The 18,801-nt window shown below is 40.0% G+C and overlaps 1 protein-coding gene across 3 annotated transcripts in view; it reads right to left on the minus strand.

The window, feature by feature from the left end:
• Positions 1-18,801, minus strand: part of LOC144595316 (NADP-dependent malic enzyme, mitochondrial-like) — a 72,755-nt gene that overhangs the window by 12,342 nt on the left and 41,612 nt on the right. For all 3 annotated transcript variants that reach the window (XM_078402675.1, XM_078402674.1, XM_078402676.1), the window contains exons 5-9: positions 16,703-16,864; positions 13,276-13,379; positions 11,185-11,294; positions 1,880-1,977; positions 374-487 (exon numbers count right to left, since the gene is read on the minus strand). In XM_078402675.1, the coding sequence (XP_078258801.1) occupies positions 374-487; positions 1,880-1,977; positions 11,185-11,294; positions 13,276-13,379; positions 16,703-16,864 (588 nt within the window). The remainder of the gene's footprint in view (positions 1-373; positions 488-1,879; positions 1,978-11,184; positions 11,295-13,275; positions 13,380-16,702; positions 16,865-18,801) is intronic.

An 18,801-nucleotide genomic window follows, 5' to 3' on the forward strand; every position in this document is an offset into this window, starting at 1 on the left:
CTTCTGACTCAATAGCACGGGGATAGTACCTTCAACACAAAGTGATGGTTTTAGAGTGCCTCACCACCACTTTGAGAAAACAGGCATCTATGAATTTATTAAAACAAAATGCATAACATATAATTCCATAAACATGCAGCAGCAGGAGCAAATCTCAGGCAACTCTTCCCCTCTTTGGGCGACTGAGGACCCATGACTCTAAGCTAAATGATATAGCAACTTATTGCTGAAACCAACTTGGTTCTGGGAACAGGTCATATGTGATTGCTGAAACTGATCATTTTGACATTTGGTTATATTTATCCTTGAATGTTAAATATAAATATGGCACTAAAATTTTAGCAATAATGCAACAGTAAAAAAAAATCACAACCTTAACAATAAGACCCTTTGAGTCCACCATCCAGATCTTTTTTACAGCTTCTTGCCTTGGGGTGCCATCTTTTTCCATTGCCATCATGATCAGATGTGCAATTCCCATTGCTGCCTGTGGTACATTAAAGTTATAATTACTGACAGACTTAATTTAAGGGCAAATTCAATTTTACCATTTAACTTTTACTTTCAAATGATAAGAGCAGGTAAATGGATTTCTTCTATAATAGATCAATTAACAAAACCACCAACTTCCCAGGTTTTGAATGCTAACTTGTGTATAGCCTATACATACAAACGAGACACAGAAAACAAGTGCAAAGAGGTTAAGGTACAGCTTTACAAATATCAACATGGCTGCATCTGGAATAATGTGCAGTTTTATTTTCAGCTCGTGTAGAAAGGATGTGATTACTCTCAAGAGGGTGCCGAGCCAACTCACCAGGAATTCTGAGGAGAGATCAGGGAGATTGTTGGTGTTTTCCTTGTAAAGAGAAGGCTAAGGGGTGGGGGATGGGAGGGATGAGGGCCAATAGAGGTTTCTGAAATTAAAAGACATAGTGGCTTGGCGGTAGTTGCTACCTGACAGGGCCAGTGACCCTGGTTCAATCCTGACAATGGATGCTGTCTGTATGGAGTTTGTACATTCTCCATGACCGCGTGTGTTTTCTCTGGGTGCTCAGTACTCCTCCCACACTCCAAAGAAATACAAGTTTGTAGGTTGAAGATAGACACAAAATGCTGATTAACTCAGCAGGAGAGGCAGCATCTCTGGAGAGAAGGAATGGGTGTCGTTACGGGTATAGATCCTTCTTCAGTCTCCACCCGAAACATCACCCATTCCTTCTGTCCAGAGATGCTGCCTGTCCCGCTGAGTTACTCTAGCATTTTGTATCTATCTTCAATTTAAACCAGCATCTGCAGTTCTTTCCTCCACAAGTTTGTAGGTTAATTGGCTTCGGTAAAATTGTAAATTATCCCTAGGACAGTGCTGGTGTACAGGGATTGCTGGTCACCATGGACTCGGTGGGCCGAAGGCTGTGTTTCTGTGTTGTATCTCTAAACGCGAAAGATGGGTAGACAGTAGTAAACATTTCCCCATGGCAGAGTGTCTAAAACTATTAGACATAGATTTAAGGTAAGGAGCAAGAGGGTTAAAAGGATTTAAGGAAGGTGTTGGTGTTTGGAACATAGTCAGAAAAGTTGTTGGAGGCAGAGACTCTCACAAGATTAAGTATCTAAACAAGTATTTGAATTACCAAGGCATGAAGGTCATCAACCAAGTGCTGGTAAACAGGGTCAGTATCAATGGATACGATCAACATGGACAGGGTTGGCCAAGGGGCCTGTTTGGAGTCATATTAATCAATGGCATAATAAAGCCAGAAAGAGGTGCAAATGCTCCCATGCAACATCACAAGAAGGTATTACCAGCAGATGAACAAATTAACATTTAGGAAAGCAAAGGGCTAGAAAAGATTAAAATAAACATAAGTAATACAACCTCTCCGGCTCCTTGAAAGACAAATGATTGATCAGAAAGTCTGTTGTTGGTAATTCTCAGTGCAGCCAGTATGCCAGCTACTGCCACTGATGCAGTTCCTGTGGAAAAACAAAATGCAATTTTGAAAAATCAGAAACCTCTTATTGCAAAAAATCTTCAGCTCAATGCAGCCAGTATAGAGAATGCTTTCTAAATATGGATTTAAACTTTAATACTTCATTTTATACAGGATGAAGGGGATAGGTGGTAGTTAGGATGGCTGAGTGTCTGTGGTGACGTGTTCAGGTCCCAGTATCCCCAATGGAGGGATGGGTTCCAATCCTACTCCTCACAATAGGGTGGTTTGGGGTGGCACCGTTGTGCAGCTCGTAGAGCCGCTTCATCAAAGTGCCGGCCACCCAGGTTCAATCCTGACCGCAGTTGCTATCTTTGTGGTGTTTGCATGTTACCTCTGTATTTCCTCCAGGTGCTCCACTTTCTCTCACATCAGGGACAAGCAGATTGTTAGGTCAATCGGCCACTGCAGATTATACCTAGAGTATAGGCTAGTGGCAGAATCCCAAGGTATTTGATGACAATGCAGAGAAAATAATAATGAGTTTCATGCAAGGCTAATGTGAATTAAGGTTGATGGCTGACACAACCTAGGTGGGCCAATGGGCCTGCTTATGCACTAACTTTCCATGACTCTGTGAATACAAGATCTACAATCCAAATAATGATATTTGGAGTGATCAGTATCTCTAGAAAGCTATTCGGATGTCTGGAACTGGAAGGGAGAATGTTCACACCCAAATCAACCAACTCCCAGTCACACTCACAAAGGGATAATAATAGTTCTTTGACTACTCTCTTAAAAAATGATGAGCTTGGTGATTAGCAGGTTAACTAAGTCATACAATTTAAAGTGCCTGGCAATTTTGTGAAGATCGGTTACAGAAAAAAAAATTACTCCCACTCCACCCACATTGCACATCTTTTTGGACTGGCACTAAAGTACATTACTTCCAAGTCTCAATGAAAACGTTTTTGGGGTAGGTCTTTATAGAATTTGTTCTTCAAATATAATTAATTAATTTGCTTTAAAAGCAGTTTAACTTCTTTATCGTGTTCAGAGAGGATGGATCAGAGGAGGATTCCAAATTCTCAAATATTTGCACAAAACATCCATAATGTACATTCCAATCTGGTTCAATTTGTTTTGTTAGGGATATTGAAAGCAAATTTTGTTCATAACCACCCCCGAATCAATAAAATAATCATATTGAAATTTGTCATTGTTTGTCAATAATCAGGGCTACCTGAACAAACCGCAGATTCCATTGGACCAAATTAAACAAACACCAATCAACACATGAACTGGACGACTTAAAGCTGTCACAAGGGAATACATCATAGTTTACACAGCAATATAAACAACAGTTTAAAACTGCAATAGTTTGCAACCAATAGGAAAATACTTTCCAACAAAGGAATGCAGTGTTAGTCTAGACAAAACACTCCTTCCTTCTGCTGTTTTTTCACAGTGCTTGATTTTTAGAATTTTTTTTAGATTTAGAGATACAGCGCAGAAGCAGGCCCTTCGGCCCACCGGGTCCGCGCTGCCCCAACGATCCCCGCACACTAACACTATCCTACACACACTAGGGACAATTTTTACATTTGCCCAGCCAATTAACCTACATACCTGTACATTTTTGGAGTGTGGGAGGAAACCGAAGATCTCGGAGAAAACCCACACAGGTCATGGGGAGAACGTACAAACTCCGTACAGACGGCGCCCGTAGTCAGGATCGAACCCGAGTCTCAGGCACTGCATTCGCTGTAAGGCAGCAACTCTACCGCTGCAAGGCAGCAACTCTACCGCTGCGCCATCGTGCTGCCCTGTGTTTTATCAGGGGGCCAAGTTTCACATATCACTAGTTCCCACGTAGCACCTTGACTACTCAATCACCACTTTTTAAATTTATGATGAGAGCATAGTGCAGAGTAGGAGGGAATGAACGATAAACTTGCCTGTCTATTCTGCTCCAGCCTTCTCAAGGCCTAGGCTTCTAAGTTTAATTTCATATTGGATTCTGCCTCAGAAGCTTGCCCAACTCTGCATTAGTCTTGACAGGGTCAGCAATGATTCAAAGGGCTATGAAATTCTGAATAGGTGGCTCCTATTCAACTGCAGCAAGTACCTCAATTCCTGAACCCATGAATGAGCAAGGCACCAATTACACTGGCATTCCATAGAAACTGCAGACTCCATAAATTTAACCCCATAAATGCAATGTATTGGCCCCGGCCACCAGAACTGAATGCCTTCTCTGTGAAGGAACTAAACAGCATTTGGCATTGATGGTCTGGGCCTCTTATATACACACAACACCTGCCAATCTCACCTCTCCAAGTGCGTGGCCTGGAAAAGAGAAATAGCGGTGGGATTGCAGGGGAGGCACAGAGAGCAGTTGGCACATATGGGCCCAGGGCAGTGGAATATTTCACGAAGCTACAGTCATCGACCTAGACAGCACTGAAACAGGCCCTTCTGCCCACATAGTCCATGTCAACCATTTGGCATTTTGAGCTAGTCCCGGTCTACATTTGGCCCATGCCCTCTAAACCCATCCTTTCTAGAACTGTCCAAAATAGTTGTACTTGTATCCTATCACTACCTCTCCCTGTTCATTCCAAACATGGATAATCCTCCAAGTGAAATAATTGTCCGAGATACCTCTCCCCTCTCATTCTAAGCCTATGCTCCCCTGTTTTAGTATTCTCTATTCTGGGGGGGGGGGAAGAGGGGGTTCGATGAATTGAGCATTTACTTTATCCATATCCCTTCTGATTTTGTACAACACAATAAGGTTATCCACTCAGCCTCCCGTGTTTTTAACAAACAGTCACAACCTATCAAATCTTTTCCCATAAGCCCATGTGACATCCTGATGAATGTCCTGTGCACCCGTCCCAATTTAATAACATCCTTCCTATAGCTGAGAGAGCAGAACTGCACACAGAACACCAAGTGTGGTCTCACCAATGACTTGTGCAACTACCCATTCCCAAGGAAGGAGAGGATGCCAAACGCCTTCTTCACCTCACTGTCTACCTGACTCACCTTTTTCAGGAAACCATGCACCAGTAGTCCCAAATCTCTATGTTCTCCAACAATAACCAGGGCTCAACCATTTACTGTGAATGTCTGGTGTGACATACAAAAGTGCACATCTTACACTTGTCAGAGTTAAATTCCGGTTTGAAATTCATCCTAAAATTTAGATAGGATCTTACCATAAGTTAAAGAAATTGATATTTAGATCAGGAATAGTAGTACTCTGCACTTACTCTAACCCCAACCAACTTACACTGGCTGCACAGTTGACAATACAAATTGTTGGTTAAAATCATCCATGATAGGTGCAATAACTTGGATGGCACACACATATTTCTACGCAAATGTAAAAATGTCAATTTTAAAGGTCAACCATAGATTATTGTATGTAGGACGGCCCGGTGGCGCAGCGGTAGAGTTGCTGCCTTACAGCGAATGCAGCGCCGGAGACTCGGGTTCGATCCTGACTACGGGTGCTGTACTGTAAGGAGTTTGTACGTTCTCCCCGTGACCTGCGTGGGTTTTCTCCGAGATCTTCGGTTTCCTCCCACACTCCAAATACGTACAGGTATGTAGGTTAATTGACTGGGTAAATGTAAAAATTGTCCCTAGTGTGTGTAGGATAGTGTTAATGTGCGGGGATCGCTGGGCGGTGCGGACTTGGTGGGCCGAAAAGGCCTGTTTCTGAATCTGAAATATGAAGAAAAAAATATATATATATATACATTCTAAACTTGTCTTATTCTCTTTAAATACAGTAACATATTCTTAGAACTCTGAGCAAAGTCATGGTTTTAGCCTTTGTTTTGGAGACATTGGATGGGAGGGAAACTTGCAAGAGGAGAGCTTATTGTTGAAACAAGAAACCCTACAAGTTAAATTCTCAAGTTTCACAAGAACATCACAAAGACAACCCACATAATTCTGGTATTGAGAGATGACTCACTTGATATGGAGTCATGTCTTTATCAAAGCTGCAGCAATAGTTAACAGTATTATTATATTACTGAAGGCCAATTAAATATTAATTATGAAGGATAAATAGGGATTAATTAAGAGGGGGAAAAAGAGCACAAAAGAAAGCTTGCAGGGAATATAAAAACTGACTCTAAAAGTTTCTTTAGATATGTAATGTAAAGATTAGTGAGGTCCCTTACAATCAGACAGGTGAATTTATAATGGCAAACAAAAATGGCAAACCAGTTAAATCGTTATCTCTCTTTTTTATTTATTTATTTATCTATTTTCCAGTCAATACAATGCAACAGATTGACCATACAGTTGTGAAAGTTCAATAGTACAAAATCATTGTATCAAAAGTAAAACAATATAATCACACATGATATTTTCTGACCAAAAAAAAAAAGTGTAGGCAGAAGCCAAAGCTTATTGTACCTACTCTTAATACTTGAATGAGTACTTTGGTTCTGTCTTCACTAAGAAAGACACAAACAATCTCCCAGAAATACTAGGGGACCGAGGATCTAGTGGGAGGAACTGAAGGGAATCCACATTAGTCAGGAAATGGTGTTAGGTAAACTGTTGTGACTGAAGGCAGATAAATCCCCAGGGCCTGACCATCTGCATCCCAAGGTACTCCAGGAGGTGGCCTTAGAAACTGTGGATGCATTGGTGACCATTTTCCAATGTTCTCTTGAATCTGGATCAGTTCCGGTGGACTGGAGGGTAGCCAATGTAACTCCACTTAAGGAGGGAGAGAGAAAATGGGAAATTAAAGACCAGTTAGCCTTACATCTGTAGTGGGGAAGATGATTGAGTCGATTGTTAAAGATGTTATAGCAGCGCATTTGGAAAGCAGTGACAGGATCGGTCAAAGTCAGCATGGATTTATGAAGGGGAAATCATGCTTGACTAATCTTCTGGGGATGTAACAAGTAGAACGGATAAGGGAGAGCCAGTGGATGTGGTGTATCTGCACTTTCAAAAAGCCTTTGACAACGTCCCACACAAGAGATTAGTGGGCAAAATTAGAGCACATGGTATTGGGGATAGGGTATTGACATGGATAGAGAACTGATTGCCAGACTGGAAGCAAAGAGTAGGAATTAATGGGTCCTTTTCAGAATGGCAAGGCTTGGTGCTGGGACGCCAGTTATTTACAATATACATGAATGATTTAGACAAGGGAATTAAATGTGACATCTCCAAGTTTGCGGATTACACAAAGCTGGGTGGCAGTGAGCTGTGAGGAGGATGTAATGAGGCTGCACGGTGACTAGGATAGGTTGGGTGAGTGGGCAGATGCATGGCAGATGCAGTATAATGTGGATAAATGTGAAATTATCCCCTTTAGTGGCAAAAACAGGAAAGCAGATTATTATCTGAATGGTGTCAGGTTAGGAAGATGGGAGGTACAAGAAGACCTGGGTGTGCTTGTACATCAGCCATTGATAGTAAGCATGCAGGTACAGCAGGCAGTGAAGAAAGCTAATGGCATATTGGCCTTCATTGCGAGGGAATTTGAATTTAGGAGCAAGGGGGTCCTACTGTAGTTGTACAGGGCCCCCGGTGAGACTGCACCTGGAGTATTGTGTGCAATTTTGGTCTCTTAATTTGAGGAAGGACATTATTGCTATTGGGGGAGTGCAGCGTAGGTTCACCAGGTTAATTCCCAAGATGGTGGGAATGACATTGATCAAAGAATGGGTCGACTGGGCTTGTATTCGCCGGAATTTAGAAGGATGAGAGGGGAATTCTATATAGAAACACATAAAATTCTTGAAGGCTAGATGCAGTAAAAATGTTCCTGAACTAGGGAGTCACAGTTTAACAATAAGAGGTAGGGCATTTAGGACTGCGATGAGGAAAAACTTCTTCAGCCAAAGAGTTATGAATCTATGGAATTCCCTGCCACATAAAACAGTGGAGGCCAATTCACTGGATGTTTTCAAGAGAGAGTTAGATCTAGCTCTTATGGCTAAAGGAATCAAGGGTTACGGGGAAAAATCAGGAACGGGGTACTGATTTCAGATGATCAGCCATGATCATATTGAATGGAGGTGCTGGCTCGAATGGCCTACTCCTGCACCTATTTTTCTATGTTTCTATAATGAAATCGGAATAAACAGGATGAAACCTTGTTGCCTTGTGCTCAATTTTAAAAAAGTAATTTTGTCATCTGTTCTTCTCATGCAATGTTTATCCTGCCGATTTATTTATTACAATACAGGCAACCACACATTATACAATGTCAACATGAATGGAAAATCTTGGCAGAAATACTGGTGGACAGGAATTAATCTAATATCTTATTGGGGAGGATAATGGTATACAAGAGAGAAAGAAACTACAGCAAAGACTCTTGGAATAGAAGGAACAGAACTCTGGATTGTGCCAGGGCTTTGGTCACGGGAAGATTAATAGGAGACATTTGTTGACAACAGGGGAAGTATTTCTACTTCCTATGTCAATTGGGCCACAATAGTCCTCACCAGCCGACAGATTTCTCGAGACCTCACAATCCCAGCTGTCCATTGTCAAATGTGGGGAAATTAAAATCAGACACACTCTGCCTCTAACATTTTTAAAACAAGCGCCAATTTTGAAGTAATTTAGATTCAGGTCAATTTGCTTCCCATCTGATACAAACACACCCTTCTTTGGGATTAAAATTGACCACTTGTCTCAGATGAAAGCGAGTATCTTGAGGCAGGTTCAAGGCAAAGATCTATCAAAGCTCCAATGTGGGAAAATAAGAGAAGATAAGAAATAAAGACATGTTTTCTCACTGCTCTGCCACCTGGGAGTGAAGGAAATACATGTCGTACAAATTGAAAGCTACTTCATGCAAGGCCCCCCATTCAAAATCCGACCCCGCATCTGTAATTCCAATGCCTCCATTTCAATCATTAACACTGCATTTTGATGCACATTTAGTTCTTTCTACCTGTTGTGTCAGAGGGAAGCACTCTCTCCAAATATCCCTGCTTTTTTTAATCTCGGTTTACTTTGACAAGCCCCTCAACATCTGAGATTTTGGAGCAAAATATTCCATTCTAAACTTATGTTATCTTAATTTTGTAGTAGATCTTTTCCTCACGTTGAATCAAAGGAAAGGCACGTCCTGCTATTTAATAAGTGGAACATTGAACAAAGACAGGAACTAACAAAGCAGAGGAAAGTTAACAAGGCTCAAAGGAAATAATGAAGCCAAATGTTTAAAAACATTGGTAGAGGACAAAAAGAAATGAGCCTACACGGAATACTGCATTGGAAATATGAACAGAAAATGTTGGAAACACTCAGCACTAGTGATTAATCATATTTACATTTTATGGTAATAACCTGTTTTTAACCTGAATTAGAAAATCTCATCACTTTTGCTGCCAATTTCCACCTTCACATGATTCATCTCTACTTCCTCCCTTCCCTTCTTCAACATCCACCTCCATTCAGGGTCAGGCCAGCAACCAGAGTCAAGTAAAAGCCCACTACCTACCTAAACTACTCAAAACCCACCCTGCTTCCTATAAAAACACCATTCACCCAATTTCTCCATTATAGGATTCTCCATCTAATGGTGCTGCTTGACATGCTTGCGTTTACTCTACCCAAAATTTCCCTCCACCATAGCTGATGGGCCCCACAACAATATCCTTTCCACTTCCTGCTTCTCAAATCCACCAGCAGGATAGGATTTCTCACTTTACATTTGATCCCAGCTGCTTTCATGTCCAATTGATCCAACCTTTACAATTTGCGACATTTCAAACAGGATGTAATCATCAGAAGCAGCATCGACTCTCCACCAATGTCAGCCTTCCAGAGGCCAAAAACTCTAGGATTCTCTGATTCATTGTCTGTCTCTACAAATATCCACACCTCTCCCTACTGCACGTTATTACTGCAGCTGCAGCAGAAGCAACTTGTCCTTCAACTTCCTCACCTCATACCATCCAGAACCTAAAACCGTTCTTGACAGGCCAACTACATACGTTTAGAGTGTTAATTATAATTTGTTTAATTGTTGGAAGGGGCAAGAAAATATTTTAGACTATCAAAGTTAGAGGTCAATTCTTTGGAAAAAAAATAACACTGATTGGAATGGATGGCAGAGTAGATGTTAAATGAAAGTGTTTTCAACCAGTACAGAAATGGTTCAGCAACCATTTTTGATTCAACAAACCCATTTTATTGAATGCCACCATGGAATCAGATGATTTTGGCTGACTTTATTTTAGTATCATGAATGACCCAAGTTGCCACCATTTCTAAATTATTGCATTAAAAAAATTGATAACCATTTTTGCCTTTTTCTTGTTATTTACAGTCATTCAAAAGCAAAATAATGCAGGTGCTGGAAATGTGAAATAAAAATCAAAATATGGGAAATAATCAGCAATCACTCAGTCGAGGAGGACAAAGAAATAGTTATGCATCAAGTTCTGATGATGGAACATCTACCTGAAACACTAACTCTGTCCACCATCTTCAGTACTTCCTGTACTTGGTTTTTACACTTTCCATCAGTGTTCTTTTTATTTTTTTATTACTAGACTAGACTTACAAATTAGAAGTTATTTCATTACTGTTCTCAGAAACAAGTTGGATAGTTCTCAATTGTGGTCTTCAACTACTTCCGCCAAGAAAGATCCATAGTTTCCTCTCCCCCAGTTACTAAAATGATATATAATCTGCTACTAAGATCTCCAGTTTTCTCATTATCTTTCCATACTGTAAAAGTAAAACACAATCTGCTGCCCCATATCAGATATAGTTCAATTTTATACTTTTCTTTGCAAGATTTGTCTTAGCCAATAGGCCAATGAGATAGGAATCCATCTCATCTGGATACCAATTGATGCATTTCAGCTAGGAAGGTTTGCTAGTTACCTGAATTGGTACATGTCATTCCATGTCACATGTCAGAAGTATCCAAACTGAAAAGACTGTTAAAAATACTTTAAAATTTCTTCCCAAAATATGGACACTTGCAAATTTGGACTCACGATGTACAGTTCCTTTTTGACCATATTGGGTGGAATTTACAAAATTAACCAAGTCTGGTGAACATGGATTGGTGACATTTCAGACAGAAGAGTCTCAACTAAAAACTGAAAACGTCAGCTAGCCATGTCCTCCAGAAGATGTTGCCTGACCCGTTGAGCTTCTCCAGCACTTTGTGTCTTTATGTCAGTTTATAAAATGGCAAATTTTAAAATGATCATCCAGTACTACGTACCTTGGATGTCATCATTGAAAGTAAGGTACTTGTTACGGTACTTGTTGAGAAGGCGGAAAGCATTGGAGTTTGCAAAATCTTCAAACTGAATGAGACAGTTCATTCCGTACCTTAAATGCAATGAAATAAATCAATAGTCTGCACAAAATATACATCAGCAACAACTAAACAAAACCAACTCAAACAACTCAAAACAAGAGTGGTTTCGAAACTTTCCGAATGCTTCCCTGTGATTGTGCTATTCTTTGACACAAGTGAAAAGATTTTGCTTGTCATCCAGGAAGCTCCCGTGAATTGATGGCAAACTCATAATTGAAGTTGTCTTTTAAGTTCAGACCAGGATCATGTGCTACTTCAACTTTATTTATATTTTTGACACAATATGGAAAAAAAATTTTAATCTACTGTTGAGGTATTTTAATGTCCAGCCCTAAATGCCCTTGTGGGGTATTGAGTTTTCTTTTACTGCTGCTATTTAAAAGCACTTACACAGTAAGGAATTAGAGGACTCTGCAAAGATGCTTTAAAAAAAAATTTAAGATGTATGGGGATGGGAGGGGAAGTAGTGGATGGGGAAAACATATTTAGCAGATGAAATGTGTAGAAAGGAACTGCAGATGCTGGTTTAAACCGAAGATAGACACAAAAAGCTGGAGTAACTCAGTGGAACAGGCAGCATTTCTGGAGAGAAGGAGCGGGTGACGTTTTGGGTCGAGACCCTTCTTCAGACAGCGGGTTTGCTTTGCTTTGCTTTATGTTGAGCCTGGTTTGTGGGGAGCATTTTATCTCTGCCGACTTGCACCTTGTAGATGGTGGAAAGGTTTTATGGAGTTGAGGATGGACACAAATCAGAGAATACATAGTCTTTGTTCTCTCTTGCACCTACGACATATTCAAGTCTGAATCAGTTAGGTTTCTGGTCAATATTGACCCATAACAATATCAAGGATGACTTGGTAAAGATTATATCTGGAGGTTGTATTGGAGAGGGTCTCTGTCTGGCATGTGATGTGCGAATGTTACTTTCAATACACAAGCCTGCATCCTGCCCAAGTCTTGCACCATATAAACAGAACTGCTTCACTTTTGATGAGTAAAGACCTTCGAATCATTGATATATTCCTCTTGTCATTATAAGATAGTTGTTGATGAAGCAGCTAAAAGGTGTCTCAATCCTGGACGTAGTCCTGAGCACCCTTTGAAAAGATGCCCTTAGGCAGAGTTGATATGCTGCCAAAGGTTATGCTGAGCTTTCTTTGTGCAACACTAGAGGGCATAGTCATATGGCGAGAGGGGGAATATTTAATGGAGATGTGCGGGGAAAGTTTCATTTTAATAAACAGAGTGGTGGGGGCCTGGAATGCACTGCCAGGGTTGGTGGTGGGGGCAGATATGATAGTGACATTTAAGAGGCTTTTAGATAGGCACATAGAAGTGCAGGGAATAGAGGGATATGCATCATGTACAGGAAGAGATCAGTTTTAATTTGGCATCATGTATTGCAGGCTAAAGGGCCCGTTCCTGTGCTGTACTGTTTTATGCACTATGTACTATGTAGATCCCATTAGATTTCAAAGAATCTAGAATCAACACCACAGATTCTCAGAATCTCCAGATTTATAACTCCAGGGACAAATTTTGTCTTCTCTATATTAACTTATTAACTTTATTTATATGCTGTAACTGTAATTCTTTTTTGTGCACAATCCACAGGCATTGCCACTTTCATTTCACTGCACATCGTGTGTGTGTATGTGACAAATAAACTTGACTTGACTTGAATCATACAACACTGCATTAGCACCTTTGAGCCTATCCTGCCCATGGAACCAAACCCAGCTAGGGAGATGCTGGAAGAGCATGACATTTAACATATAATACTCTGAGTATAACAATATTACTATTATTTATCTGGCCTGAAAACAGTCTTCCCAATTTAGGCACAAATTGCCACACTTGACTGAATCTGCCTTTACTGTGTCCAAATCCAGCGCATAGCTCACTGTTGATAGATCCATCAGTTTTAAATAGGGACATCATACAATGTATCACAAACAATTTACTCCAAGGAATGAGGTTGCAAAATCCTACCTGTCTGTAACTGCTTGCATGAATTCATCAACCAATTCGTCATAGGCCTGCCCACGAATACGCTTGTGTTTCAATCCAATATAAAGTGGGTCATTAAGGAGAGTCTGGAAAAAAAATCCATTTTACCATTAAATCATCAACCACTTATTTCATATCTGTTAAAGATATTCATGGGAGTCTTTCATATTTTATATTGTCGTAATAAGTGAGTTGCATTTAATCACAGTGATTTTCAAAGATGGCTGAGAAATGATTACTTCAGAGTCAAGAGAAATTGTGTATAAAAACACTTCCTTTTGTCAAACTGCGTATTATTATAGCCCTAAATTTTCACAGTATCCGCAAGCAAGAATAGCAATCTACTTTCCAATTAATTGCTGCCTCATAGCTTCAGAGAAGCCCAGAGCTGGATTATCTTGCTCTGAGCAAAATCTGCATGTTCTCCCCCTGACTTTGCAAGTTTCGTCTAGGTTGTTCAGATTCTTGCAGAATACTGACTGGTAGATTGATGGCAACGACAATCCGCAGTATGCTATGAAGCTCCATTTATTCAAAGTCAATTCAGATCAAAGTATTGCTATTTAGGAAGAAGCAAGTTAAAAGCACTGAGAATCTTTAATGATTTTATTGGGGTGCCAAAAATTCATTGTGCCTATCTCTGAAAAGTAGGCCAGAGTCTTTCTCCCCCCCCCCCCCCCCCCCCATAAAGATTCCCAAATCAGTCAATGTATTTAAACTGTTTTGCAACATTTCATGTTTAAAAAAACTAAACAGCAAACAGTAACAAATTACAAATATGCCATTTCTCCAAAACTGGTGTAAACATTTTTTCCTTTGATCTCACTCTTATATATCCAATGTGGTGGGTTTGTTCCAATATAGCAAGCGCATATCCAGCAAATGATTTCCCCCAATTATCACCACACAAGGTGTTATGAAATTACTGTACAGAGGATACCTGGCCCACTTCCTATCTACACGCTGGTCTTTGATGAGGTAATCCAAAACATGGCATCGGTTCCTGCGTATACAGCAAGTTTCTGACATTTAGTCACAGATAAATCAAAATCTCTTCCAATGGAAGAGGAGGTAGACTAAAGGCCAAATATTGTTTTACTTCCTATTAACATTTGGATGATGTCTGAAAGCATTCAGCAGGGATCTTTGCTGAGGAGTGTTGCTACTAGAAAAACATATTCTACAGTGATAGGAAGGATGCAGGAGAGTGCCACACTGGAGTGAGATGGAGCTGGCAAATTCTGGACGAACATAAGTGATTCTTAGTCACGACTCAAGGCAAATAACCAGTTATCATAATAATGATGGAGAAAAGGCTGCTGAAGAGTAATGGCGACAGGATGGCCATTTCCTGTGCAAAGGGCCACAGAAAATCCCAAGGATTGCAGCCATATGTTCCTGGCAGAGATTGCCAGGGGTAATTTTTGAGCAACAAAACTTTATCATTGTAGTTCATGAATGTCTGTTGTTGGATACTAGCCTCATTCCTTGGGTTAGTCTTTCTTGCAAGGCATTGAGGTTGTAAAAAAAAGTTTAGAATTGGATAAAAGGCCATTGATCTGATACATTAACTCTATCTCTCTTCACAAGCAGTGGCTGATATGCTGAGCATTCACAGAATCATTATCTGTATCACTCTCATCTGACATGATGAGTTTTAAATTATCCCTTTCGCAGGTCATATTACAAAGATGATAATTGGGCAGATTATGAAGGAACACTTTCAGATGCGAGAGTTAATTAACCAAAGTGTGGATGCTAGAAGTTACTGTCACCCAGAGTTTTTTGCAATTATTATATCCCATCCAAGGCTGGAGGCATTCATGTTGTCATTCAAAGCAGCCAATGTATTAAAGCCACACAGTGCATGTATAATTCCATGAACATACTTTATACACTTCCAAGCTGACTCCACCCAAGTTAATATGTTCTGAATTTTAGATCATTACTCCTCTAACACAAATTCTGTTAAAGTGATGATTTTTTTCCTGACTTTAAAATGATACAGTAATTGATACAATTTAGTGTTTGCATGTTGGGTACTTTATCATCAGAAACAATAAGTTTGCATCTCAATATAAATTCTTAAAATTTGAAAACATCTGAAGGAAACTGGCAGTAAAATTATCATTGTGGTAGTATGATATTTTTCATTGTGCTTGTCAACAGATTGAAATGATCTATTATTTTCATGACCCTTGCCAGACAAATAAAATGCAACCCTCTGGAACCCATCAAATCTCCATGTGTTAAGGAAGGAACATGGCCCTGAAGAGTTGTAATGATTCAAGCTGCAATCAATCCAAAAAAAAATTCAGAACAATCGTGTGAGAGAGCAAGTTCATTGATTTAAAAAAAATCTAATATCCTCATGTTAATTATCAAAAGTTAACAGGCATTACCAGTTTAAATTTCCTAATAACTTCATGGGACAGAAGTTTCAGTATTCCATTTGCACAAAAACACATCAAAAATTGCACTGATTTAGCCAACTACTAGACTCAGTACAAGAAACCAATATTATTCCAAGGATGAATATTAATCAAAACATTGCAATGTGCTAATCACCCCGCCCAAGCTTTCATATGGCCATGGGAAACAGTTTCACGTTTACAGTATTGGAGTCCTTTTGGTATCACATGCCTACCCACCCTTTATTTGTAACTACCAAGTCAGAAATCTTTATTGCAATTGTGGCAATTAACAACTTGAATTCTGAACTTTTATTCCTAAATTCATACCTTAACTTAAAACAAAAAAAAATCTTCCACTACGAGTCAAAAATTAAAGTAGTGATATTGGCCATTTGTTATTCCTGTGAAACTTAGAATTTACTTTCCCGTTGCAAAAATACATTCTTTTGTTGGAAGCAAAGTATAGTGAAAAAATAATTATTAGCAAATAGAATAGAAAACAGAGTAATCAGAAGTTTAAAGATATTAATTCATTTGTATTGATATTGAAAATATTGATATTGATTGTATTGCATTGAAAAATGCTGATCTGGAAATCCCACTGTATATGATATTTGTGTGTGCTCAATCATGCTTTTGTCACCAATAGTTGCATCGTGTTGCACGAGTCAATCACCATCTATTATTCTGCAGAAGCCCCTACCCCAACTCATTTCACCCCCCCCCCAGTACCACACAAAAACTCTTCATTACCTTCTGCTTTAACACAACTTTTCAACCTGGTTGTCTTGTACACATTGGAATTTTGCTTAGTTGTATATCTGCTGACATGTCCAGATTGCAAAACCCATCCCTTGCTTTGAGGGTCTCAAGTCCCATGAAGACATGAGATTTTCAAAAATATTTTCTTCAATGTTTAATTGTACGAATAAACCAGAGACACCAACTTTGTTGTTCAATTTCCTATTAAACGAGGAAGAAACTAAATATCATACCTCATTGTCTGTACCAACATCCAGGAGTACAGGGAGGCAATGCTGTGGCTTCACACCACCACAGGCTGTGTAGAGAGCCAGTTTCCCCACTGGAATTCCCATTCCATAGCTTCCAAGATCGCCAAGACCAAGGATACGCTCGCCGTCTGTTACAACAATAGCCTTAGAAAAATAGTGGGGGGGGCGAAACAAAAAACAAGTTAAGTGTACTCTCCATCCAAACCTAGGCTGAAAAACAGTTAATGATCTCCATGAGCAACATAGAAACATCGAAAATAGGTGCAGGAGTAGGCCATTCGGCCCTTCGAGCCTGCACCGCCATTCAATATGATCATGGCTGATCATCCAGCTCAGTAACCTGTACCTGTATTCTCTCCATACCCCCTGATCCCTTTAGCCACAAGGGCCACATCTAACTCCCTTTTAAATATAGCCAATGAACTGGCCTCAACTACCTTCTGTGGCAGAGAATTCCACAGACTCACCACTCTCTGTGTGAAGAAATGTTTTCTCATCTCGGTCCTAAAGGACTTCCCCCTTATCCTTAAGCTGTGACCCCTGGTTCTGGACTTCCCCAACATCGGGAACAATCTTCCCGCATCTAGCCTCTCCAACCCCTTAAGAATTTTATATGTTTCAATAAGATCCCCCCTCAGTCTTCTAAATTCCAGCGAGTATAAGCCTAGTCTATCCAGTCTTTCTTCATATGAAAGTCCTGCCATTCCAGGGATCAATCTGGTGAACCTTCTCTGTACTCCCTCTAAGGCTAGAATGTCTTTCCTCAGATTAGGAGACCAAAACTGTACACAATACTCCAGGTGCGGTCTCACCAAGGCCCTGTACAACTGCAGCAGAACCTCCCTGCTCCTATACTCAAATCCTCTTGCTATGAATGCTAACATACCATTCGCTTTCTTCACTGCCTGCTGCATTTACTTGCTAGTAGATAAATACATTATTTTAACTAACGGCATGCAATATTTTAATGCTCAGTAATCATAAGGAGTTCATAACATGTGATTATACCATGAAGTGAAAGCTGCTCTGTAAATTTATGAAGTGTCAAATGTTTTGCAAGGCAATATTCATAATTTCAATACATTTATATTCATAAATTCAATAATTCTGATTCATGCTCCTTTAGTTTTTTTTCAGTGATCATTGTTTCTTGTATAGACAGAAACATTGGAATCAAGAGCCAAATGTATAGAGTGTTTGTCATATACACTGGATGGGATCCAGAACAATTAAGTTCTTATTTGCTGCAGCTTTACAGGCACATGAGACACAATGAAAATAACAATAAATATACAATAAATTATCACTTATTCAAAGAAAACTAGACTGTGAAGGTGCAAACTTCAAAGTAGGGCAACCATAATAGTGCAAAAAATCTGGAGGGGTTTGGTAGGATTATGGTGGTTGAGGTAGGGTTGTGGGTAAAATTGCACAGGGTTGTTCAAGAACCTAATGATTGATGAGAAGAAGCTGTTGCTTGAAACTGCAGGCAATGATTCTCTATCCTTACTTGAAGGCTGCCCTGGTGACTATTCCTGGGCACAATGGAGGCACTCCCAAGCACTTCTAGGCACCGTACCAGAATGTGACCGGGTGAGGATCCCAGTGCCCGTCAAATGATTGGTGACTCATTTAAATGGTCCACATGCAGATACAATGGCAAGACCAAGTGTAGACTAGACGACCATTTTGTCAAACACTTGCGTTGGGTCTGCCAAGGCCTGCTGGATCTCCCAATTGTAACTATTTTAACTACCTTTCCCATTCCCTTATTGACCTTTCTGTCTTGGGCCTCCTGAATTGCCAGAGTGAGATCACATGAAAACTGGAGGAATAATACCTCATATTCTGTTTGGGTAGATTACAGCCCAACAGTATGAACATTTATTTATTCAATTTTAGATAATGTCCATCCCTTCCCTCCTCCCTCTCCCCCTGCTTATTTTTCCTATGTCCCCCCCACCAGTATGCACAGATATACTCACCTGTATCCACCTATTACTTGCCAGGCATTGTCCTGCTCCCACCTCTTTTCTGACTTTCATCCCACACTACAGTGTAAAGAAAGGTCCCAACCCAAA

Source organism: Rhinoraja longicauda, chromosome 7, assembly GCF_053455715.1.
Source record: "Rhinoraja longicauda isolate Sanriku21f chromosome 7, sRhiLon1.1, whole genome shotgun sequence".
NCBI lineage: Eukaryota > Metazoa > Chordata > Chondrichthyes > Rajiformes > Arhynchobatidae > Rhinoraja > Rhinoraja longicauda.